This window comes from Tasmannia lanceolata, unplaced genomic scaffold (assembly GCF_043159265.1).
Source record: "Tasmannia lanceolata isolate RefF3 unplaced genomic scaffold, GAP_Taslan_0.1 ptg000016l, whole genome shotgun sequence".
NCBI classification, from domain to species: Eukaryota; Viridiplantae; Streptophyta; class Magnoliopsida; order Canellales; family Winteraceae; genus Tasmannia; species Tasmannia lanceolata.
This window is the reverse complement of record NW_027518693.1, coordinates 6398512-6423572: the sequence shown is the minus strand read 5'-3', so window position 1 is coordinate 6423572 and position 25061 is coordinate 6398512. Positions and strand designations below refer to the sequence as shown.

The following is a 25061-nucleotide window of genomic DNA, read 5'->3' as shown; positions in this document are numbered from 1 at the left end:
TTGAAAAATACTTGACCATAATGGCATGCACCATATAATGAGGTGTCGCCCTACTGGAACATTTGATTCACTAAAAACGAAACATCCAATATCTCGGATTTATCGGTGTTTTGAAAGCGAAAGCGAAAGCGAAAACGAATTGGAAATTGACACGTAATATATTCGACACTCCCTTCTCCGAAATATGACGGATTCCATTCGACATTCCCTTCTCCGAAATATCGGTATAAATACGAAAATAACGCGGGGAGTGAGGAAAGGTCGGGTATAAATACGAAAAAAGCGCGTTGGAATGGCCACAGTTTCCCATTTCTTTTTCTTTTCTATTTTTCATCTCTCTGTCTCTCTCTTTCTCTCCTCTTCTAATGGAGAAAGAGAAAGGGTCATCTTTCTAGGGCATTTCGTTCCACTTTCGTGGATCTTTCGATCACTCGTTTTCTAAAAGCAGCGAAGAAAAGATCTTTTGATTCGCAAAGTTTTCGGGAATTTGAGGTAATTACATCGTTCTCTCTTTCATTTTCGTTTGCTTTAGAAAGGATTCGAGCTCCTCTTCTTCATTTCTGAATTGGTAGTTTCATGATTTTCCTGTTCTATAAAAAAATCTCTGATCTAGATTCAAATTCTCCCAAAAATTAGGACTTTTTTTTTATTCATGATATAGCAGAGATAGATCCCAAATCTGATCCGATCCATTCAATTCCGAGGAATTTGAAACCTTAGGCAAAAACAAAAACAAAAATCGTTGGCTATATTTTCGAATCATTTTATCCTCCTCCACTAAAACAATAAAAAAAAAAAAATTCCGTAAATTCCGTTGCTAGTTTTTCTAGAAAAAGAATTCCGCAAATTCCGTACTTTCTTATGAGAATGTTCTTTCAATCTTTCCCTATATCCCCGAATAGCTAAAAAATTCTCCTTTTCTTCTCGTTCCAAAAAGACAAAAAAAAAAAAAAAACAAGCTCTCTCAAATGGGTTGCGCAGGCTCTAAACAAGCTCGGCATGATCGTAGCACTTCTCCTGTCTCACGTAGTTTCTCTCTCCCTCTCCACCGTCCGATCAAATGGAAATCCGATGGCCACCATGTCGTTGCACTCACCTCCTCCACCGTTGGATCTCTCAAACTCGACTCCCTCAATCCAAACCCTAACCCTAGTTCTCCTCAATCTCTGCAGAATCATCAGAACACGGATTTCTCAACGGAGGTTCTAGAAGCAAAAACCTGGTCAGCCATGATCGAAGAAAACTTCCCAAAAATCCCCAAAACACCCCTCAAAAGTCCTTCACACGAGCCTGAGGTCATTAACACGTGGGAACTCATGGCCGACTTGGAGGACGATTATAGCCCTCTACGCCTCCCGGCCCCACCACCCATTGACCGTTCATTCTCCTTCCACACCTTCTCTTCTTGTACTACTAAACTTAAATCCCCTTCTCCTAAACAAGTGTGGGCCCACATGAGCCCATCGAACTCCATCGTATCCGATTTTGACCCGGAGATTATCTCCACCTTCCGTAGAGCCCTAGAAGAGCTCTCTCCCACACATTCTTTAGTGGGCCCACATTCTCCATTAAAGAATGTTACACATTTAGTGGGCCCACTTTCTCCGGTAAAACCACTAAAGAGTGTTGGGATTGTTAAAGCTCGGGTTAGCGCGTTTCAAAAGAAGATAGACGCGAGAAAGTCTGTGAAGGCCACTCCAGCCTATAAATGCCCGCCACGTGGTGAGAACAGGGTGGTGTTTTATTTCACTAGCTTACGTGGAGTGAGGAAGACTTATGAGAATTGCTGCTTAGTGAGAGTTATTTTGAAAGGGTTTAGGGTTAGAGTAGATGAGAGGGATGTTTCTATGGACTCTGGGTTTAGAGAAGAGTTGAGTGAGATTTTAGGAGATGGGTTTGTGGGCCCACTGCCTATGGTTTTTGTGAGAGGGAGATACATTGGTGGGGCTGAGGAGGTGAGACAAATGCATGAAGTGGGAGAGTTGGAGAAAGTTCTTGAAGGATGTGAGGAAGAAGAATTAGATGCATCTATATGTGAAGGATGTGGGAACGTGAGGTTTGTAAACTGTCATTCATGTTTTGGGAGTTGTAAGGTGTATTCTGAAGAGGAAGAAGGGTTTATAAGGTGCCCAGATTGCAATGAGAATGGAATTGTAAGATGCTCAATCTGCTCTTCTTAGATGCCTCTAGTGGGCCTCACTGCCATTTTTGTTTTTTGTTTTTTCTTGCTAGTTTGTAAAAATGGAGATATGATGTTTTTTGAGTGTTTAGGTTTACAATTTTACATACATAATTGCAGAAAATGCGAAGAGGAAAGAATTGAATTTTTCAGGAGTTTCATTTTGTTGGAAAGCAAGTTTTGGGTAATTAATTGAAACTTCGTTATGTGTATTTTGAGTTATTTTCTGGTTAAAGTGTGTAGTTAAGGCTGTTGAAGTATAAATGATTAAATAACACCAACTCAAACCGCATAAGTTTTTGGAGTAATTGGTTGTTTAACATGGTATCGGAGTTATTGCCTCATGGCAAGTTCTCCGTTCAAAACTCAACAACTCCTTGACATTAAAAATCCGCATGCAGTGCCAATTCAAAAGAGGGGTCACACGTGACGGGGAGTGTTGAAGTATAAATGATTAAATAACACCAACTCTGACAGCTTAAGCTTTTGGAGTAATTAGTTGTTTCACAAAGGCCATGTTTGGTATCCATGAAAATTATTTCCATGGAATATTTGTTTATTAGTGGAGAGAGAGAGAGAGAGAGAGAGAGGAGAGAGAGAGAGAGGTTGCTGAAAAACAGGGAAAAGAAAAACTCTTATTCAAAATAGAGTTATTGTTTTGCCTTATTTTCCAAGGGACTTTGGCACCATCTCCCCACTCATGCCCTCTCAGTTCTCTCCCTCTCCCTCTCCCTCTCCCTCTCCCGAATTGTATTGGATAACGCCTTCTCTAATTAAGGATTATCTGGTTTTGAAAGGAAGTATCTGGGGTTAACGCTATTATTTATCATAGATGGATTATAGCCACCAAATCCAACATTTTAAACGATCCTCGCCATCTAAACAAAGAGCTTTTAGTTTCATCCATTGGCTTAACATCCTCTGTTTTTTTAATTAATTAGCCGTCCCGTTTGCAACCTTCCCACAAGTCCTGAAATCAATGTTTCAACTGCTCGGTTGGGAATGGTCTGCACACTTGTGCCATATGCCCAAGATTAAAGGCACTGACACTGAAAAGGAAAAGAATAGTTCAGATACAGCTATCTTGAAAGGACTGTCCATTTAACCCTATGTAACTCAACTGCTTGCTTGGAATTTATAAACTGGAAAGCAAACTCCAGTTATATAGTTACCTCACTAGAGGCCTGCTGCTTTAGTTTTACTTTTCCATGGATCCTAACCATATTCATTTGGTAAGTTTTGCTTTGGACGGACAAAGTTCAAAACTATCAATCCAACAATCATGACTTAAGATAGAAGTAGGCACGTGAACACAAATAACTGAAATGGACAAATTTTTTTCTCTTAATTTGTGGGCCTCAACCCATTTTATTGATAGAATAAAAGAAGAGAGGTAGGGGTGCAAGTCGGGTTGGGTTGGGTTAGTTTGAGGCCAACCCTGACCCGGGGAACCCTTTTTTTCCATCCCGAGTTCAACCCGACCCAACCCAAGATTTTAAACTTACAAAAAAATCATAAAAATGTCGGCTCTAACCAAACCATCAACCGAACCTGACCTGACTTTTTTTTTCGGGTTGAACCTGACCTGAGTTGCACTCCTAACGAGAGGGCAACATACCATCCTACTAAACCAAAATTAAAAGAAAAGGAATTGCTAGCGTCCATCGTAGAAGGCTTTTCGTGGCTGGTCTGTCGCACATCAGACCCGCGACCTCATGAATGGAGACAAAACTTTTGCCTCCATTCACGAGGTGCGCACAAAGCCTTTTGCGATGGACCTTAGCAAATCCTAAAAGAATATTGCTTACAACGAATACTAGGGATGCCCAAAGAGCCCCCCCCCCCTCGTTTATGTAAAATCAAGACCGTTGATCTTGTAGAACATCCGTATGCAACTCAAATGCAAATGATCTTCATCCTATTGGACATCCCGTGTGTAAAATAAAAGGACTTCAAAAGTCAACAATTTTTTTTTTAACAATTTTTTATTTATTTTAAAGAACCCCTAAAAGAGGTTCAATGTGTCAAGGTTTTAGGATCTTCTTGCGATCAGGCACAAGTGGAGCCTAATAAATGCCTTTTAGGAAGGAACATAACCTATCATCCCCTATCTTTTTAGCATTTTCCCATCCAAATATACTTGTTTACTAATCACGGCAGTTGACCTTAGAGAAGTGTCGGTCCAAACCCACCACCGGCGTAGGTTAGTTATACACACTGTCCAAAAGAAAGTGGGTGTTAGATGAAAGATATGCATTTAAGAGTCAGACCTATGCCCCAGTAGTAAAAAACAACTACATCACGTGGGGTATACACAGAAATGCAGAATTTAAAACCGTAGCATTCAAGTGTCTTTATTTGGGGATGAATTTTGGGGTATACACAGAAATGCAGAATTTAAAACCGTAGCATTCAAGTGTCTTTATTTGGGGATGAATTTTCGTTTTGATAAAGCATTTTATAGACAAAGCTAGACCCGTCCACCTGGCCCGCCCGTAAATTACGGGTCGGTCACTAATCAGTGACCCGTTTGAAATTGACCAGCGGGACCACTTGGCCAGTCAAAACTGGGCAGGGCCGGGTGGACCCGGGTGCCCGGAGAGAACTGCAAAAGGTTTTATTTTGGTACCTTTTTTTCCGTAATTGTCATGACTTCACTTTTTCTATGTATTTTTTGCCGTAATTGCCATATTTTAGAAAATTCCTTCAGTTTTTTTTTTCGTAATTTTTCTACTTAGCTTCCATTTTTCCGTAATTTCTCATTTAAAACTTAGTACCATGGTTATTATTTATTGCTACCCACCTTTTCACAAATCTACTCCTGCCCATTTGCACCACGCCACAATAAGACAAATCTCTCAAACAGTCCACATAAATGGGTTGCGAAGGTGGCTAGCAAATCTCTATACAAATAAAAAAAATCTTAAAAAATATGTCAAAAATCCGGGTGGCCCTCGGGTCTACCGGCCAGTATAGGTAGGGTGCGGGTCCAAGCATATTAACCCGTAAAATTTTCCGGGGTCATTTTGGCCCGGACCCGTACGGGCCGGGTCAAAACCGGCTCGGCCCGCCCATTTGCCAGGTCTAGACAAAGCTCTTCTTTTAAAGCCAGATTAAAATTTTGGTGCTGTTTAGTAATGAGAATTGTAAAATAAGCCTCCACTGGTAATAAAAGAGAATTGAGCAAACCAATGGAATGGCATAAAATAAGGAATGGCCGAATGGGTGCAAGTGACCCGGAAAAAAAGGAGTGGAAATACCAACTCCCATCTCTGGGGTTTTAATATATAAATGGGGAATAATTATACTAAATTCTCTTGCCCAAAAATTTGAAGTGGGCCCACCCCATGATCGGGATCCTCTTTTTAGATGCTGTATAACGTGAAAGTCACTGGTTTTCCGTTAAAAAAGACTTTTTTAGAAGGCGAGAAAGGAATGAAGTAATAGCTGCTGCTAGCAAAATGACAGAAATACCACACTTGAAGGGAGGAGTTTTCAAATGAATAGTCATAGATCTCCCACACAACATATAACTTGTTTTTGTACCAATTTTCCTGCAGCCGGAGGACAGACCCATTTACACATTGGTCTCACAAGCTACTTGTATTTGTGATGATTGCAACTGTTTGAAAATTTAACTCTCAAAAGGGTATTTTAGGAATTTGAACCCATCATCTTTGTTTCCAAGACCGATCTCCATTTTGAGAGAGTTTAAGCATTGTTCAAGTGGCCAAAAAAAAAAAAAAAGTAGTTCACATGAATGAATGATTTAAACCATTCATTTATATCCCCAACATAGATAGTGCAGTGCATGCCACAAAAAAAGGGGCCATACGCCCTTCATTGGTTGCAGTTATTTACCTCGTAGATTAGTGGTGTAACTAGTCAACAGGGAGGAGACAAGCATTGGATTTAAGTGGAATTTGCCTCATAAAATAGTGGTAATTAGTGTTTGGTTGTCAGCCTCGTAGAGTGGTGGTGTACAGTGCCATTACCAATATAGATAGAAGAGATAGAGGGAAGAGGGTGAGAGAGAAATCATCATTCCTACGAAATCCATGTAAAATTCCACCTTTTGTGGATATGGCCTGAATTACCTAACGAGGGGACAAGAATGACACATCATCAGACATGCAATGTTTATCTAGGAGTCCTCCCAGGTAGTCTCCTGGGATATCAATGTTATATTGGCAACCAAACAAAGAGTTTTGCTGACATGCCACCCAAATGCCAAACAAAACCTCTATGCCACCCAAATGACACCCTCTGTGGTTCCTATTTTTGTACGGCATTGTAATGGAAGCCCCACACTACATCCTAGGGCAGGGATAAAAATTGAATAGTTTATATCATCCATTTATGTAGACCTCCCTGGTTCTTGTTTGGCTCCAGCCGAGCAATGCGTGATCGTGCCCCATGTAAATAACTGAGGGAAAATGCCCACTTGACACATTTCTTGTCCCCCAGTCCAGCTTACCTACCTTACATACTACACTTTTTGGTAGGTGTGTCAAGCGATGCAGATGGTCATGATCTTTAAGATCAGATCAATTCGATTAAAATCAGTGTGGAAACTAATTTTAATTAATGGGAACTTTTACGGATCCATATGAATTTGGATTCAAATTAACATGGAGGGTAAGATTCGAGGAATTCTCCAATTATTGTACGATCCGAGTAGAATCTAGTGTATCATGGCTTGGACATGGATGGATCTCATCAGGGAGGGTACTTCTCTAGCATGACTTCTCACAATTTGATCAAAAAGACTTCCTCTCAGAATCATTAAGGGGACGTTTGGATACGTGGATTTTAGAATCCAGGTTTTAGTTTGAAAACAGTGTAAGATGGTTGATGATCAAGCTGATGTATGTTGTCCTGATAGTGTTTCTTGGATTTTAAGAAAGAAATTTAGAAATCTCTCCCCAATCCTGAGATTTCTAAAACCTGGAAACATGGGGTGATCTCCTGTTCTCTTGCTGTCGGAAAGAAGGGTTAGAAATCTGTGTGTCCAAACGGCCCCTAAATATTTCAAAAATAAAAAATAAAAAATTGTCAAGGTATTGTTGATCAGCTTAAGATTACAGTCAAATTAGAGACAGTGTGCCGCTCACCCTATTTCATGGGGGTGATTGTTCATGAGGAGATCCTTCACAAATTCCAAGTGTCTTACATTTAGCTTGTGAACTAGTCCTAAGTGCACTAGCATTCTTGCCGTTGTTCATGTTCTCATTGAGGCCCCTACTATCTCGGTTCGGTGCTTTTTGTCTAATATAATCTCATTATTTTTTTTTTATAAAGTGCACAAGCGTTCTTGCAAACCTATATATTTCCTGATCTTTACTTGCAACTCTTTCTTGTTAATCTCTGTATTTATTTCCGCTCCCATCCTCCCACATCAGACACCCACAAAATCAACTAAGCCAATCACAATAAAGCGCGGCCAAGTGCACGAAGCTCCCGCCATTGTGGGGTCTGGGGAGGGCTAGATGTACGCAGCCTTACCCTTGCTTTGCAGAGAGGTTGTGACTCGAACCCATGACCACCAGGTCACAATGGAGCAACCTTACCGTTGAGCCAGGGCTCGCCCTCTAACTAAGCCAATCACAATAAGGTATTTATATATAGCCTAATAAGATCAGCACTACAATGTTTTGATAATTGCACAAAAATGCAATAACCTTTTACAGCTGGTTAAATAATAAAAGACAATGAGATGCATATATGTGAAGAAAGTATTTTAGCATAAAAATATGAATTCTTCACTTTTTTGTTTATTTTTGAAGTATTTTAGCATTAGGCAGTTAATATACTGCCAAAGTATTAAAGAATATGCACAAACAAGTAGTAGAATACAAGAGAAATGGGCAAAAAATATTATAACAATGCGAAGAAAGTATGAGGAGAAGAATTGAGAGAGACTTTACATAGGCATTCACTACATAGGCACGTCATCTGCGATTCATTTAATTTAGAGAGTTGAGTCCACCAGCTAAATATTTATTAAAGTGGTTATTAGTTTCTATCTAATATCGAGTTTCAATATAAGAGTAGTTTTACATAGGCACCTCATCTGCGATTCATTTAATTTAAAGAGTTGAGTCCACCAACTAATTATTTATTAAAGTGGTTATTAGCTTCTAGTTAATGTTGAGTTTCAATATAAGAGTCAACAAATATAAAACTATGATGGGCTAAGTTCTTCCACACTTTTGTGTTAATTCCAATTGAATCCCATTCATTTGCTACCTATCTTTTTACAAGAGTATATGAAATTATGTATTTCCATTAAGGTAATTTCGGCATTTCCTGCTCCTTTGAAAAGTCAAAAAGTATTCATTGATGGGCTAAGTTCTTCCACCCTTTTCTGTTAATTCCAATTGAATCCCATTTATTTTCTACCTATCCTTTTTACAAGAGTAAATGAAATTATGTATTTCCATTAGTGTAATTTTGGCATTTCCTGCTCCTTTGAAAAAAACATTCATTGATGGGCTACGTTCTTCCACCCTTTTCGGCTAATTCCAATTGAATCCCATTCATTTTCTACCTATCCTTTTCACAAGAGTAAATGAAATTATGTATTTCCCTAAAGGCAATTTTGGCATTTTCTACTCCTTCGAAAAGTAAAAAAGCATCCATTGCTCTCTTTTGCAAGGATTTGCTAGCTAAGGAATTTCCTACAACCGACAAAGGAATTTCGCCCTATGTATGTTGCATGTGATACCAGCTACATAAGCTTCCTTTTCAGCAGCTTTTGTCACGTTTCATTGGATAAGTTTCTTTGTTTCTGGAAAAGCTATTGCTTCGGATGAAGGGCGATAATGAGTGGGACAAGAGGAATTCATGTGAGGGGTGTGACGTGTCGGGAGGAGATGCTTTTATCCGATTGAAACTTTCCGAGAGTTCAGGCAATTAGAGTGGTTGGGAATAAATCTATCCAGTAAACGAGTGTCACGTGGCGATGTTCCGTATCGTGCAACTTGTCCGGATCGTGTTTGAACTGGTCTTTCTTTCTGTGGGGTCCGCTTGACTCTCTCACAATGGTTTGGCAATTTTATACTCGAGATGCTAGGAAGAAGCGCGTGTGGCCACTTGTTCAGGCATTACTATCAATTGATGGGTCCCACAACAGGACATGGGTATTTAATAGAGACCGTCGATCTTGCAGATCATCATTAAGTGGTCCATATTCACGTTATGAAATCTAGAACGGACATCCCATTTTGAGGTAAATACTTACCATTTAACTTTTCTTGGTGGAATTACCCCAAAGCAAGTGGTATAAATGAAGGAGTCACAATACGCGATCAAATGACTTGTGACTGCGGGTCAAATCAACGGATCAGAACACGTCCACGTGGCATTGAACCATCTAAAGTGATCGCCGGTCTTAGTGCTCTTATACAATCTTACTTGGATATTTAGGATCACCCAATTATTACGCTTTTTTTTCTTTGCACTAAATTATCTGAAGTGAGGCTTCCCAAGAACGGCTTAGATCAGCCATGGTTCGATTGATGATTGGTCATGAGGGCATGTTTGAGGTCATTAGGAGCGTCATGCTTGGACCTTTTGTATCCCTCGTCGCAGAAATATTTCCTTGCACAGTTTGTCAAAAAAGCATACAAACCCAAGTACTATTGAGATCATTAGGAGCGCCATGTCTGGGCCTTCTCTATCCCTTCTGCCAGAAATATTTGCTTGTGCAGTCGGTCAAAAATCATACAAATCCAAGTACTACATGCCGTTTTCTTTTATCTTGTTTCTTTATTGATAGAGGAATAAATCTTAACAATCAAGTATTTCAAAACGACCTGTTTATTTTTTTCCTAATTTTTGAATTAATGAATGAATGTTCTGTACTGTATATAAGATTCCAAAATCTTATCTATATGTAATTCTCAATGCGGTTTGATCATGCAATTGAAAATGTATATATTTGCTATCCAATCAATAAATATCAACATGCAATTTTAAACAACTTTAATGAAACTGACATATTTATCATTTAATGAAATATGGCTTTTACAGTTGAATGTTCTAAAATATAAACACGTGCATTTTTACTGGTTTATCAACATTATCAAAATATGGGAGTCCCGATATAATTCCCTTTGTTTTAAGTAATCTTATTTGTAAATGGGGCACTGAGTCCTCTTTGGATTGCATTGACCTTAGGGGTGTGGTATGGTGCAACTCGGGTCGATTTTTTTGGAATTCAAGTTGAACTTTTACCTTAAACTCAGGTTGGGTTCGGTTTGATTTGAGCTTTTACCTTAAAATCGGATTGGGTTTGGGTTGATTTGAGCTTTTACCTTAAAATCGGGTTGGGTTCTGGTTGATTCCTATTCATTTTTTACCAAAAGCTCAACCAATCCAAGTTGCACCCGTAATTGACCCAATCAGTTATAAAATATACTTTATTATAACCTATTATAACCATTATTTGTAATTTGACGCAAATATCTTATTTTACCTATTTGTAAATTGACGCTGATATCTTATTTTACCGGCTGTTGCATGAGAGAGCGGCCACCTCATATGAATTAAATGAACAAGACAAACCCAGCTTGTCTTCTGCACGTATGTGGCTGCTCTCTCATGCAACAGCGGTCCGCGAAATGCCTTCTGCAATGGTCCCTAGCAAATCCCTTGAATATAAAATCATTTTCAAAGAATTTCTTTGCCTAAATCTCTACTATTTTAGTTATACTAGTTGTTGTTATCAATACATATTTAGAATTAATTTGTCTTGAAAAATCTTAGTCGATCTTTTCTCATATCCTTCAGTATTGGAAAGATGCCTTTCCAGCCCATGTGTTGATGTGCATGATACTAATAGAAAACTGTTTTCAGATCTGAAGTTTGAATTGGCGTGGCGGTACAATATAAAAACAAGGTAGTGTGAATATCAATTTCACTTTCATGATATGTACATGTGACTATGTTCTCAATTAACACCAGTGTCAATTAGTTTTGAGTTAAGAGATGGGTGAGGACCTGCACGTAGTGGTGCTTCCATGGCTGGCTGATGTAGATCTAGGGAGCGGAAGCGAAAGAGTTTTCACACCAGAAAATTACAGCAGATATACATGTTATTTCATGGAGAAAAATTCAAGAACAAGCAGAAAAATGACAGGGAATGATATATTTAATGAGAAAGACAGGGAATTTGCTTCATTTCTACTATGAACTTCACTAGTAATAAGAAAGGGTATTTCATTTTTTATTCTCAAAAGTAGTTGTATTGGGAGTTTTGACAAAGTTATGTGACAACTTGGTAACAATTTCACTGACTAAATCCTATGGTAAATTCTGTATCTTCTTAAGTCTTAACTTGAAGCGGTTCTATTCTTGAAAATGCTACAAACAGTCCTTTTTAGGGTTGCAACCTGACCCGACCCGAAAATAACATGGGTCAAGTTTAGAAATATGGGTCTTGGGTAGGGTCGGTTTTTAAATTGGAAAACCCGACTCAATCTTGGGTACGGCAGGGTTTAGCGAAAAAAACCCGACACCCGACCCGACTCATATGGGTGTACTGTAACTTTCTTAAATATCTCTTGAATAACATAGAAAGTTATTTTCCAATATATTGGTACAATTGTTTTAATTGAGGTAATCATGTCTGTCATGTGAAAATATAGTGTCCTTAGAGTCATACACTTGATGACATAAATTTAGAAATTTTTGGTGTGAAGATATGTTTTTTTCTACGATCTTTAAAATTGGTCACTATCCTACGCTAAAAAATGAAAACCCAACCTGCCCGACCCGAGTTGCACCCCTAGTGACTCCCTTATATACTCAATGGGCCCTGCATCTATCTCATTTTGTGATCAGATCCATTGATATGAATAACTATAAGCCATTCTCTAAATAAATAAATAAAGTGAATGACCACTATAAACCTGGCCAAATGCTGTTGAGAACGCTTTGATCGGATGATCTAAGCCCTTGATTCATTAATCTTTTTTCAGAGTTCTTCCAAAATTCTAAACCGTTGATTTTTTTTTATTCCTTTATCTTTATACAAGGGGTGTCCATTTAGGTTGAGACCAAGACCATATGGGTCGCTTAATGATATTTTACAAGAGCAACGGTTTTGATTTAACATACATCCCATGATGTTTTACAAGATCAACGGTTTTGATTTCACATATATATGCCTCAATGGTCCCTTGAAAGGACCCCAAAAAGTGCCTTTTACCATCTATAGTAAAAGTGACTTCCTGGGTAGTCATTCTCCTTTTCTTAATTTGTTTTAGGTAGAGGTGCAGTTATGTTTGGTTCGTGCATTTGAACAAGATCTGCACCTTGTGAAGATATCTCCCCCCCTTAATTCTTTCGGCCATAAAATGCTATTTGTCAAAAGAAAAGGAATTGAGTAATATTTCATTGAAAAGATAGGTTAAGGAGCATCAAACAATTATAATACATGCATTTTATTGATTTCCTTTTGTGATGTAATTTTTATAACCTAGAAGATTTTATTCCTTACAAAAATTTTCTATGGAAAGAAAAAAAAAAGAATGACTTTGAATATGAGATGAGAAAGCTCAGAATCATTTTTGTTAGCAGCACTGGTAAGGAAACAATCTTTAGAAGTCAGGTCATCTTCACCTTCATGTAGCAAGAATCAGCCGAATCCATGTAAACCAGAAGATTTGAAGGAACTTGAAAGGTCTGGCAGCTTTAAAAATGCAACGATACTGGCAGCAAAGGCAGCGATGGAGGCCAAAACAAAGGCAGGTATGTTCCCTCCTCCAAAGAGAGCATCCCACTGATCTGCTCCTAGAGGGACGATCATCTGTACGCAAGTTGTCACAACCATCATCAGTTTACAATGTGGAAACAAGATACAGATAAACAAAAGACAGATAAAGATACCTGAGGAACAACAATTGCAAGATTCAGGACACCAATCGCCAGTCCTGGAGAATCACAGATACTATTAGAACCGGACTAGATAGTACTTGCACCATCAGATAAAAGGAGGGAGGAGGAGGACACGATAAAACTCAAATGGGCCGTTTGGATACATGGATTTTATAATCAAGGATTACAAGCTAAAATCTAGATTTCATAAGCTAAAACCTAGACTTTATAAGCTAAAACTTATATTTTACAATCCAGAAAATGTACAATCTAGGTTTCAGCTAATAAAATCCAGGTTTTAGGTTGTAAAATTCAGGATTTTGCACTCCTAGATTATAAAATCCTTGTATCCAAACGGAATGAAAAATTTGGGATGAGTTAACATGCAAATTTCTTCATTGTGACGAGTTGATCACTCAACAAGTTTTTAGTAATTTACCACCGGCAGAATTTCACACATGATTCAAGTATCGTGGTTCAAACAGAGGGTGGTGTGTGTCTGTGCGTGTATGGGGTTCGAGAAGAGCAGAAGGTAATAAAAAAATCAATTCAGCACGGACCTTGGCCACCACCAGAATCAGCAGTCAACTCTGCTGTCACAGAAAATGGAACACTATATGTAATCTGCAATAACACAGTTTTTGTAAGCCAATCTTAATGATTTGTTAGAAGATAACAATGAAATGTAATAGGAGATCAGCAGAGTTACTTACAGAGAGAGGAAATCCAAGGAGTGCAAATACTACCAGGGAAGCAATCTTGATTGCCCCATTTCCTCCAATCATATGCTGTATTTTATTACTGATGGAGAACAAGCTTATGATTGCAGTTCCAGCCATGCAAATAAATACAATAAAATTGCTCATTGCCCATACTAGTCTCGCACCTATCCGCTGACACATTGGTTCGATGAGGAACGAGCTAATTCCAAGAACAATCTAATCAGAAAATACAAGCATTAGTTTCCACATCCACCTGGGATAGCAGGAGAATGAAGACAGTTTTCAAGTAATGTCATTGATTAACTTTCTAATTACTTTAGGTTCCGTAGTGACATATATCGTGAATAGAAAAAAAAAACTCATTGCTCAATTTTGAGTGCTTACTGAATTCAATAGCAAGCCAAATGCACCTTCTCTGACACCTTTATCATAATCAGCAATTTGATCGGCACTGCCTTTTGGATTCCCATGGTAAACTTCTCGCGCCATCCAATCCGTATCAAAGAGGAAAAATGGAAACCATGACAGCTGCACACAAGACATACAAGCAAGGATTTAAATTTCAGTTTCCGTGTTGGTTTTGGCCACCACCGAAATCAAAATATTTCGGTTTTAGTGGAAATTTCAGCCGAAATCAAGTAAAATTCGGTATTTTTTAAATTTTCGATGGAAATTAATAAAATTTTCAGTAATTTGACTAATTTCAGCAATTTCGGTGGAAATCTTGTAAATAACCCGAAATTTCGCCGAAATCCTGTAAAAAATCGATTCAATGTACTTTCAGTGTCGGTTTGGATCGAAACTGAAATATTTCGGCCAAATTTTCGAATTTCGGACGAAATTTAAAACTATGCATACAAGATACTTTAAGAGAATGCAAAAGACAGCCATATCAGACAACACAACTTCCGACAAACAACCAAATGGATACTGAAACACAAAATCAACAAACTTATATCTGTTGCAAGAGTCAAATTGTTAATAAATAACTACGGATTTACCCAACTAAGAGCCATGACAAGAAGCACCGAATGCATTGCGGGTGGTAAATGCCTCATGCTTGTTAAAAGATTAACCAGGACTGCTCCAGGTCCGTCAGTAAAAACTTCATTCTGATCCTCTTTAAGTTTTGAGTTTAGATGTATTGAATTTTCAGCTATACTTTTACCAGTAACCAGACTTATTCCAGATGCATGGTCACCAACTGGCTTCTCAGAGTTTATACTTGATAATGCAAAGCCATATTCTTGAGAATCATTCAATAAAGGGGCAGAATCAGACATATGATGTGCCAGTTTTGTAACAAATCGAACCTCTTTAGTGAAATATAGAGTTACTATCGTACAGAATGTGAGGAAGACCTGTAAACATATTGGACGAGTCACTCACAAACACAACCAAATGCAAATGTCAAATATCGAAGGAAAATATAGAATAAAAATATTGATGAGAAACTCACCACAGCAACTAGAAAGGCTGCTTTCAGATTTCCACAGGCTTCACAACAAGCTCTTGACGTCAAAAATGGAAACCACCTGCTCAAAAATCAGACAGTAAGTCAAGCTGTTCCAAAACCGTACGCAGAAGTTTGAAATAAGAAAAAAGTACGCAAACATATGGTATTAATTATTCTGAAACGGAATTTTCAGGTATTCCAAGATGAAACACGTTAGCGCACCAACAATCAAGCAAATACCATAATGATGGAGTTGTTCCATGAGTCCCTAGTAAGTCCTTCAGGTCTATCAAGCAAGGTTTGGAAATAATTGTGATTTACTGAGGGTCATTTTTTCAGTTAGGTCATTTTTTCACTTCTTAGACCACCCTTCAACGACTTCTTCTCCTTGGAAGGGCATGAATCAAGGCAAGAGAAAAGGAAACGAGGGGGGTAAAACGCAAAGAATGATATGATTCACTGTATCCAACCTAAATAATCTATTTCTTAAACGAAACTGATACCTGGAATGCTTAGTTCATTAATGGAACAGAGTCCACAACTGCACAAAATCCCACATCTCTAAAAGTTACACATCTATATAAAGACAAACAAAGAGTAGAAAGATCTCATCTTACACAAAGGCGGTCAAGTAGAAACAATCCATTTGGTTGTGCAACTCAGTTGCATTGTGGGGAGCAATTTGTGTGCTAACTTGCAAGTGATTTTAAAATCTACAGTCCTACCGACATGTGTCCAGTTTCACGAGCACAAAGTTCGAAGTTTTATTCATTGATGCACCCACATAACTAAAAATATCACATATATCTAGAAAATATCAATGTTCACTCCATTAATAAGATTACTAAGTTGAAATGAAAAAATAATGGCATGCTCATCAGCTTTCAAATTATGTGAGATATATCTGTTTAAAATGAACCTTATTATTACAAAAATGCATGATAATACATGTCACTAGATGTTTGATCATGTTAAATCATTATGGATGATTTTATTCCTTATGCGATGGTTATAGTGCATTTTTTCTTATTCCAGAATTTCCTGAAATTCTATCTTAAATTTTTCATCATTTCTATGAAGTACTTCTATTTCTGCGGGAACCAAAGTTCGGACAGAAAGCGAATTTTGAATCCTTGCTTGCAATCAATTTACATTATAGGGAAAAATACACTTTGACCCCCTGTGGTTTCTGACACATTCAACTTAACCCCAAAAGTTTAAAAAGTGACAAGTAGACCCCCTGTGGTTTCAAAACGTGACAAGTACACCCCCTCCGTCAACTGTACGTCAGTTTAACTTGACGGAAAGACTAAAACTAACCATGGTTAATATTTTGAGGGCAGAAATACCCTCATTTGCAGAGGGATTAGGGTTACACCATTTCCCACTGCCGCAGTCGCCCCTCCGGCAACCGCCGCCGTCGCCATCTCCGGCAACCGCCGCCGTCGCCATCTCCAGCAACCGCCGTCACCTCGACTACAGACAATCGAACCCCACCCCATGGCTACATCAAACCCACATTTCAAGAAAAAAAACTTTGATACAACTCAACTCAACTCTGGCTAAAAACAAAAAAACTTTGATAAAAACAAAAAAATAAAGCCCTAAAACATTAGGGTTTTTGTGCAAATCATTATAATGATGTGAATGAAGACAAATAAAACTCCTAAATTGAGGGTTTATGTTGATAAATCAACAAGGGTTTGAATCAAACCTCACTTTTTAGTTATTAAGTATGAAAACCCTAATTTTCAGTTCGGGAAGACGAGGGCATTTTGGTATTTTCCCCCACGCCGTCAGCTCCGTCCAGCTAAAAAAAACCCAATGAAACCACAGGGGGTCTACTTGTAACTTTTTAAACTTTTGGGGTTAAGTTGAATGTGTCAGAAACCACATGGGGTCAAAGTGTATTTTTCCCTAAATTATATGTACATAAATTGCAACTCAATATACAATTGGGTTACAACACCAGAAAGACCCTTACGCAAGATAAATTTGAGAGTTTTATCATATTCATAAATGAGACAATTTTAGAAATGCTTCATTCATCACAAATTAGTACTTAAAATACTATAAATTTAATATTATGGCCTCACCTATGCCAATTTCCACTTGCACCAAAAGAAAACCCTAGGATGTTTCCAAGAGCCATCCACGAGCAAAATATTGCATTTGATGAATTCCGCTGGTCAGGACTTATCAGAACATAAACAATAAATGTAAGCCTGCTCTGAATTAATTTGAGGTACAGAGAACTCATTCTTTAAGGAGATAAATAACTGGAAAGCAGAAAATGTTGGCCAAGCAATGCCCTCGATGGAAAAATAAATTCACCTGAGAGATCCACTAGAAGAGCACGAGCTGGAACCTAGATGGAACCAATGCCGAGAAGTTATTAGATATAAAATAGTTACAGGAATATTCAGGCAGAATGATTAAACAACAAGCAAATCAATTTTATGTTCAGATGCCAAGTGGCAGAATAAGTGATCACATCAAACCAGGTAGAAATGTAGAAAGCAGGTAACACAAATTTTAACAAGCTTACTTGCACTGTATTGTTAGCAAGATCGAGCATCCAAAAACCCACGACAAATACGATAGCTGCCCGTGTTCGAGCACCTTTATAAGTACTGTAATTATAAAGAAACTTGGTCAAAACATACCTTCGATGTGGTATTTGAAACAGGAAATATCGAAAAGAACAATATTTACCTGCAGTGCTCCTTCGTATCTCCCAAGAGGTATCCAATGTCTGCAGAAAACCCAATTATTGTCACCTAAAGTACAACACATTTTAAATTGTCAAAACAAAGAAGAATATGCAATAGCTATCATCAAAAGCTAATGTGATACCGCAAAACTCACAGCAATAGAGATCATAAGAGATCCAATAAAAATAAATGGGCGTCTTCTCCCATACTTTGATGAGCATTTATCACTCCAAATACCAACACAAGGTTGAACCTGAGCATCAAAGGCAAACAAAGTATACACAAACTTTAAATGGCCAGTAACCAGAAGATTATGAAAATTATGGTACCCTAGTAAATATTAATAGCTGGAAGGTTAAATATAAATCAGCCAATAGGTAACAGGCTAAAAACAGAATACACATAAATTTTAGATGAAGATGCTAGCTAATAACTAGAAGATGATGAAATTTATGTTACTCCTAGACTCCTAGTAAATATTAATAGCTGGAAGGTTAAATATAAACAACCCAATGGCTAGAGACTTGGGAATCAAGTTGGAAAAGGAGGTTAAGTACCAATTCGTTTCTTACTACATGGCCAGTAAGAAAGACAATTTCAGTCCAAAGCGGCCACATGGCCAGTAAGAAAATTGCATGAACAATACTTGGTACAACCCAACTATGACAACTTGCCAAGGTTAAAGAAAAGTTAAATGACCAAAACAATCATGGTCAGAAATGGCGATTATTAAATAGTAGAAAAGATTCATAGACTACCCCATGTTTGATGCCGATGGGGTATTCCCAAATTTTATATGCCTCTCAAAGGAAAGATACATCAATATTACATTGCCTACAACCCTCACATCTAGGGCTATGAAACAAGAGACGTTTTTATCAGGCATTCAGGCATCAGGGAATGGGTGGCCAAGATGGGATATAGATGCAAGAAACATCACAGGAAACATTTTCTCTGGTAGTTAATGTCATCAACAAAATTGGAAATTAACAAATCTGAGAATCCAGTGCTTGGAAATAAAGTGTCTGAGATCACCTACCACAAGGCCTGTTATAGGGCCACAGAGCCAAATGAACGACGAAAATGCATGCTCTATTCCAAGCGTCTGCATCATTCAAAAATAATAATATGAGCACCATATAAAGCCAACAATTTTCTGAAGGCACATTTACTGTGCCCCTTTTTTATAATGTTTCTCACATTCATAAACTGAATCCATAGCCTTCTATAAACCGATAAACATAATTTACTATTCTCTCTAGTTCCAACAGCCAAATTCCTTAAACAAAGCCAAAAATTTATGAATTTTACCCAAAAAAAAAAAAATAGGGGAAATGCTATCACCACAACCATGTTTTAACAATTGCACGATCTCATCTTGTTTTTTATAATATAAAAAGTTGTCAAAGTTTATTACATTTCCCAAAAAGCTCTCACAACTCAGAAGCCAATTAAAAAAGAAAAGACAACCTGAGTTTTTTACAATTATTAAAAATTTAAAATATGGTTGTGCTGATATCATTTCCCAAAATAAATCATACAATTTCCTACCTCCACCATCCCCTCTTTTCCGGTCTATATTTTTGCAATTAGGCCCTTCAATCACCAAATTGTTAAAAAGCTAGATTTTTAACAATGTAGAACAAATAAAATCTTGAGAGACCGAGATCGAGATATGACCTGAATGTAGGGGGTTAAAAGGAGAGAGCTGTACAACCCAACCGAATTGAACTCCAGCAGCGACCATAGAACCCAAAATCAAAGTCTTCAAGCTCCCAAAATTCGATGGAGGAGATGAAGAATCAGAAGGAGAAGATGGGAGTAGAACATTAGGTTTCCCATTCGAAACCCTAGAATCGCGATTGTGAGGGAAATCGCTCAATCCGAGTTCTGATTCTTTCAGGTGCTTATAAGGGACGCAAATTGAGACTGTCTCCATCTTTTCTACCATGACAAGATTTTTTGAATTCTGAGAAATCAGGGAACTGATTCTCTCGCCATGAAATCAAAAGGGGGATCTAGGGTTTTCAGTTCATACCGTCCAAACAGATCTGTCAAGGGTTTTTTCCCCTTCAAAAAAGGGATTATGGTTTTCCTTTTGCAACACGAGCGCAGGAAAACAAGGAGGAGGCACCTGAGAAAGGCCAAAAATCTTACTTCCACTCAAATGACCAAAATACCTCTGGTTCAAGGGTTCATTATCAAAATATTTTTGAAGGGATTTGTTAGGGACCATCGGAGAAGGCATTTCACGGACTGCCTGTTGCATGAGAGAGCAGCCACACGGGAGGCTTACTTTTCAATAGATTTTGTCTTATTCATTTAATTCATTTGAGGTGGCTGCTCTCTCATGCCACAGAAATGCCTTCTGAAATGGTTCCTTTTGGCTTTTGGATGTCAGTGGGACGAAATCATGGAAGACCTTGCTAAAACACTCCAAACCCATCCCAGGCATAATTTACGTAGCTGCAACTGTAGTAGTCATGTTCTTCCGATGCTTCTCAACCTCCCCCTCCCTGCTGCAACCTTGTCGCATCTCCCTTCTCTACATCCAATCCTCCTCTTTAGTTGAGGCCAGAATCAAATGAGTAAAAATCCGAAGGCCTTGACCATGTCATCGAGAAGGAGAAAACCTCTACATCCAATCCAGAGGCCTTGATTCCCAATTCTCCTTCTGATTCCACGCTCTCTATTGTCTGCCCCTTGCTTGGCACTAGCGTCAAGGTCGATAGTGGTATTGATATTGTGGTTATGACACAGCATGCTGAGTCAGAGATTATTGTAGAGATTGCAGACACAGGACACATAGAAAGCATTGTGACCGAGGATGCAGATGATTCCTTAACACCCGTAGATGCAGATGATGGGCAGGACACGTATGATTCCTTAAACACATCTTATATGGATGTTGTCTTATTTGCATGCAATTTTATATGGGCACTGATAAATCGACCCCATCCATCTCTCTCTCTCTCTCTCTCTCCACCACCCTATATGGGGGTCGATTAAGATGTATGAGGGTCGATTTATCACTGCCCTTTATATACAAATAATGGTTATGTATAGTTTTATATATATTGGTTATAGCATCTGATGTGTTTTTAGTGTCCCATTTACAAATGAGATTAAGTTAAAATAATCTTATTTGCATGTAAGGACTAATTTTGGTGGTATCCAACGGGGCCTTTATGGAGCAATGTATCACTCCTTGGTAAGGAACCTTTTTTGTAACTGACAGAAGGATGCTTCATATTGTAATACCAACAAAATTATCATTTTCATATTTGGGATTAATCTCGCAAAGTATAGGCAGTGATAAATCGACCCACTATGTTAAATCGCAAAGTTAAGGGTCAATTTATCACTCCCCAAAGTAAATATTGAAATGTTGGTGAAAAGATCGATAGAGTTAAAATATATGCATATAAAAGAAAGAATAAGAACAAAATACAACAAATGTACATCAATATAATTTGCTATCTTCCAACTTTAGAGAATTAAATTCTGATTACTTAAAAAATCAATTTCATAAAAACATATTTTTCAATGATTTGCAAATTCTTGAAATGTATTTTATTCACAAATTTTGAATAAATGCAAATTGGGTAACTATATATGGCGCCACCCAATGAAGAAAAACAATATTCCTTTCCATGCTGACATCCTATATGGGTTGTCCCATGATCTGTGTAAACCAAGTGGAAAGAGGGTACTACCTCTCCTTTTTGTCAACCTGAAATAAGCTTAAGAGCAATAGGTAGATGTACCTTCAAGCATTTTCTATTGGTGTTCATCAAATACAAACAATGGCAACGGATTTTGGCGATCTAACTTTGAGAAAAACCAATTAACAGTATATGGATTGAATTGAAATAGTAAAAGAGCATACCAGAAGCCATGAGCGGTGTTTTCTACACGATATAAGAGATTTCTCTACGGTATTTCTCCTTGTTCCACAACCGACAGTGATGGGGACTGGTTTCCTCTTCTCTCTTGATGTGGATTTGCAGAGATTTGAAAAATGATAATGTTGTGTCCAAGCAGAGACCAAAGAGAATACTTTATAGATGTTTGAGGGAAGGGATGCAACTCCTCATCACGCTAACCCTTCTCTCAAATGTTTCTTTATGTTTACACCCTTTCAATCACAACTTTTCTCAATAAAGAGTTACGTCCGTTCTTTAAACAATTAATGCTTTTTTTACAAAAGCAACTAACCAACTAAAATGATCTGAACTAGGCCGTCGATCTTGCAAAGGCCACATCCACGTACATTTTCTCCTTAATTTAAGGCAAGTTGATTGAATTTCTTACTTAAGGTACAAGTTCTTGCTATTAAAATGCCTTCCCTTTAGTTTTACCTCAACTATCAATTGAAGTTCGGTCACAAAGACCTAATCCTAAGTAGCAAAAGCATATAATTACATCTCTAGTTGATTACTCTCTTGCCTAATTTGCATGCAACACTTAGATCTTGTTCTGTTTGGATTTCCAGATTTGATTTTGAGTCCAAATTTGAAGTATATCCGGTTTTGAATTGGGTTTCCTAAATTACCAAAAAAGGAAAAGAGAACATAAAGAAATGCCTGAGAGCAAAAGCCTTAGCTGGGGTACCATTTTAAACTTCTTGTGACTACATTAGCGATGAAAATATAGAACAGTGCCCCGGCCATGGCCTTTTACTGTATAGAAAATATACCAAGTAATTAACTTCTTTTTCTCTTGTGAATTATATGAATCTTTAGAAAATACAAAAACACATGTGCGCGCCCACACAGACAGAGAGAGAGAGAGAGAGAGAGAGAGAGAGAGAGAGAGAGAGAGAGAGAGAGAGAGAGAGAGAGAGAGAGAGAGAGAGAGAGAGAGAGAGAGAGAGAGAGAGAGAATCATTCCATGTGCCGCAATTCTTGCAGAAGGATGGAGTCAAAACTGCATTTCACTGAAGGGTCACAATCAAAGAGTAGGATACTTTCAAAACTAACTAGACAAAAATAACTTAAATGCTTTAATATAAAGAAGCTGGGGCTCACAAATTGCACTGGAGTTTCTAAGTGCAACTGATTTTATTATATGACTTGGTTACCACATGTTTTAGCAAAGGAATGTCTTGGAATCCAATTCAACCCTTGTTTTGCCTGATGACCCACCTAGAAAGAAGAAAAAGGAAAGGAAATATAGAGAAGAAACTTTTAGAGACCCATTACATAAGTAGACTCCTAATAATCGCGGCCTGTGCGCTATTGGTATCAGTCCTCGCAAGTAGTTCCGAGAGCTTCTCGCTCAGATCATCAACCTCTCTGTGTAAGTTCCTAATGTAGTTGCACGTCTCTTGTAGGACCTTCGATGCCGAAACCTACACAAATCAATGATATATAAATCACATATGACAGTTAAGCTATCACTAGCCCATATCCTAAATCCCTCAATCTTGAGACACCCAAGTCTTTGTAATAGAGAATAATTTAGAAGAAAAGCATAAACTACCTTGTCATTGTTTCTTTCGCGAATCTCAGGAAGTAGTGCTTGAAGCTTAGATACGAGATCATTGATCTGATCGTCAGTGATCCCCGAACCTCCTGATTGCCGCGAGCGCGATCTTCTGCTTGACATCTCTGAAGAGTAATGTGTGTGTTTGTGTCAGTGATCAGTTTTGAAGAGAGGAGAAAGAAGGAGAGACAACTTAAGATTGAGTGGTTTGTCAAGCTTAGTAAGAGCAAGAGAGAGATGGGGGGAGACAACTTAAAGAGAAGACAAATGGGTAGATAGAGAGAGAGAGAGAGAGAGAGGGAGAGAGAGAGAGGGAGGGAGAGAGAGAGCACAACACAAGTAGTGTTGGGGTGAAGAAGACAATTGCATGGGATAAAGCAATGGGCTAGGGGTGTATTTAAATAGGGATTTGGGGAGAGAGGGAGAGAGAATCGGTTCTAGAGATACGCCATGCTGTCCTCTCTCTGTGTCCCTCCAAACTTGGGTTGATTTTGAGATGGTAAGTAGAGAAAAATGGCCTCTTTGGATGCCTCAACGTGTGTGTTGTGCGTGTGTTATTGTTAGTCTCTAGAAGTGTAAACACGGAGGCCATATTTAAAAAGAAGTGAGAAATGTTAGTGCCACCCATCTCTAGATAATTTAGGCTTGTTTGGACTTCTTTGATACAACCTATTAGAAATTCTAGGGGCCAATAGGAAAACCCCGGAATGGCTAAAGCAAGGGGGCTGTGAATATGAACTCTGCATCTCTTTCAAGGCTACGTGATTCAAGATGAGATGTTGCCTCGTTGGCTAGTCAAAGTTAATGGCTCGCCACCGCTCCTAACTTGGCGCCGATTCGCCACGTGGCGCTTACTCAAAAGCAATGTGTGTGTTACACACCGACCCTATTCCTCGGTGACGTATTCTTCGTTTTTTATTTCTCTTTATTCACTCCCTTCTGACTACTGAGGTCAGCTGAGCTACACTCTCTCTCTCTCTCCCTCTCTCCTCTCTGCTCTCTCTCTCTCTCTCCTCTCTGCAGGGGGTGAAATTGTGAAAATATCATCGCCCTAACTTTAATATTTTTTTTTTTGAGATATTGAAATGCATGAGAAGCTTGAACCCACACCGATCACAACAAATATGAAACATTCATTCGGAGGATCCACATTGTTGGTCGACCACCAGAAATAGAGTGCGCTCACATTGTTTGGGTGATGCAAACCATTCATTTGATGGGACCTGATAATCGAGCAAAGAAAGAAATCGTTTAAAGAGCTTTCAATTTGCTATGAATAGGAAGCTACATCATAGGTCTACAACAGGACCTTATATAATACCCCAACCCTAATTTTATATAGATGTTTTACCCAAACATTGATGTGGTAGGAGTCATATGAGTATATGTAGGAACGATGCAAATATTACAAATCACAACTTTAGCTTGAATTCCATCAAGCCTCAAATGATGCTCCTTGAACGTCTTCTTGACACTACAAGAAAACCCCTTCTGGGGACGGATAACAAACTGTCGCTACAAACAATGGCTTTTCCCTTATATTTGCGATTGTTAAAGCATTTTGTCTCTTTTTGTAACCCTTTGTAAAGGCTTCCATTATGTATATTTGTAAGGAGAAACTA

General features: G+C 38.3%; 1 protein-coding gene and 2 pseudogenes across 2 annotated transcripts; 1 reads left to right on the top strand and 2 right to left on the bottom strand.

Annotated features, from left to right (window-relative positions):
• The first annotated feature begins 265 nt into the window (after positions 1–265).
• LOC143849037 (uncharacterized protein At3g28850 pseudogene) lies at positions 266–2391 on the top strand (annotated as a pseudogene).
• Positions 2392–12593: 10202 nt separating this feature from the next.
• LOC143848467 (sucrose transport protein SUC3-like) lies at positions 12594–20681 on the bottom strand (annotated as a pseudogene). The gene is made up of 14 exons (XR_013235395.1): positions 19633–20681; positions 18992–19057; positions 18107–18205; positions 17954–18018; positions 17787–17871; positions 17573–17606; positions 17335–17434; positions 15242–15317; positions 14784–15143; positions 14167–14310; positions 13774–13998; positions 13621–13684; positions 13073–13116; positions 12594–12992 (listed from the first exon to the last, which is right to left on the bottom strand). The product of XR_013235395.1 is annotated as a sucrose transport protein SUC3-like (transcript).
• Positions 20682–22906: 2225 nt separating this feature from the next.
• LOC143848879 (transcription factor ILI6-like) lies at positions 22907–23784 on the bottom strand. Its single transcript, XM_077357933.1, has 2 exons — positions 23437–23784; positions 22907–23305 (listed from the first exon to the last, which is right to left on the bottom strand). Exons 1-2 carry the CDS (start codon positions 23560–23562, stop codon positions 23153–23155), a joined length of 279 nt encoding a protein of 92 aa, XP_077214048.1. The 5' UTR covers positions 23563–23784; the 3' UTR covers positions 22907–23152.
• Between the last annotated feature and the right edge of the window lie 1277 nt (positions 23785–25061).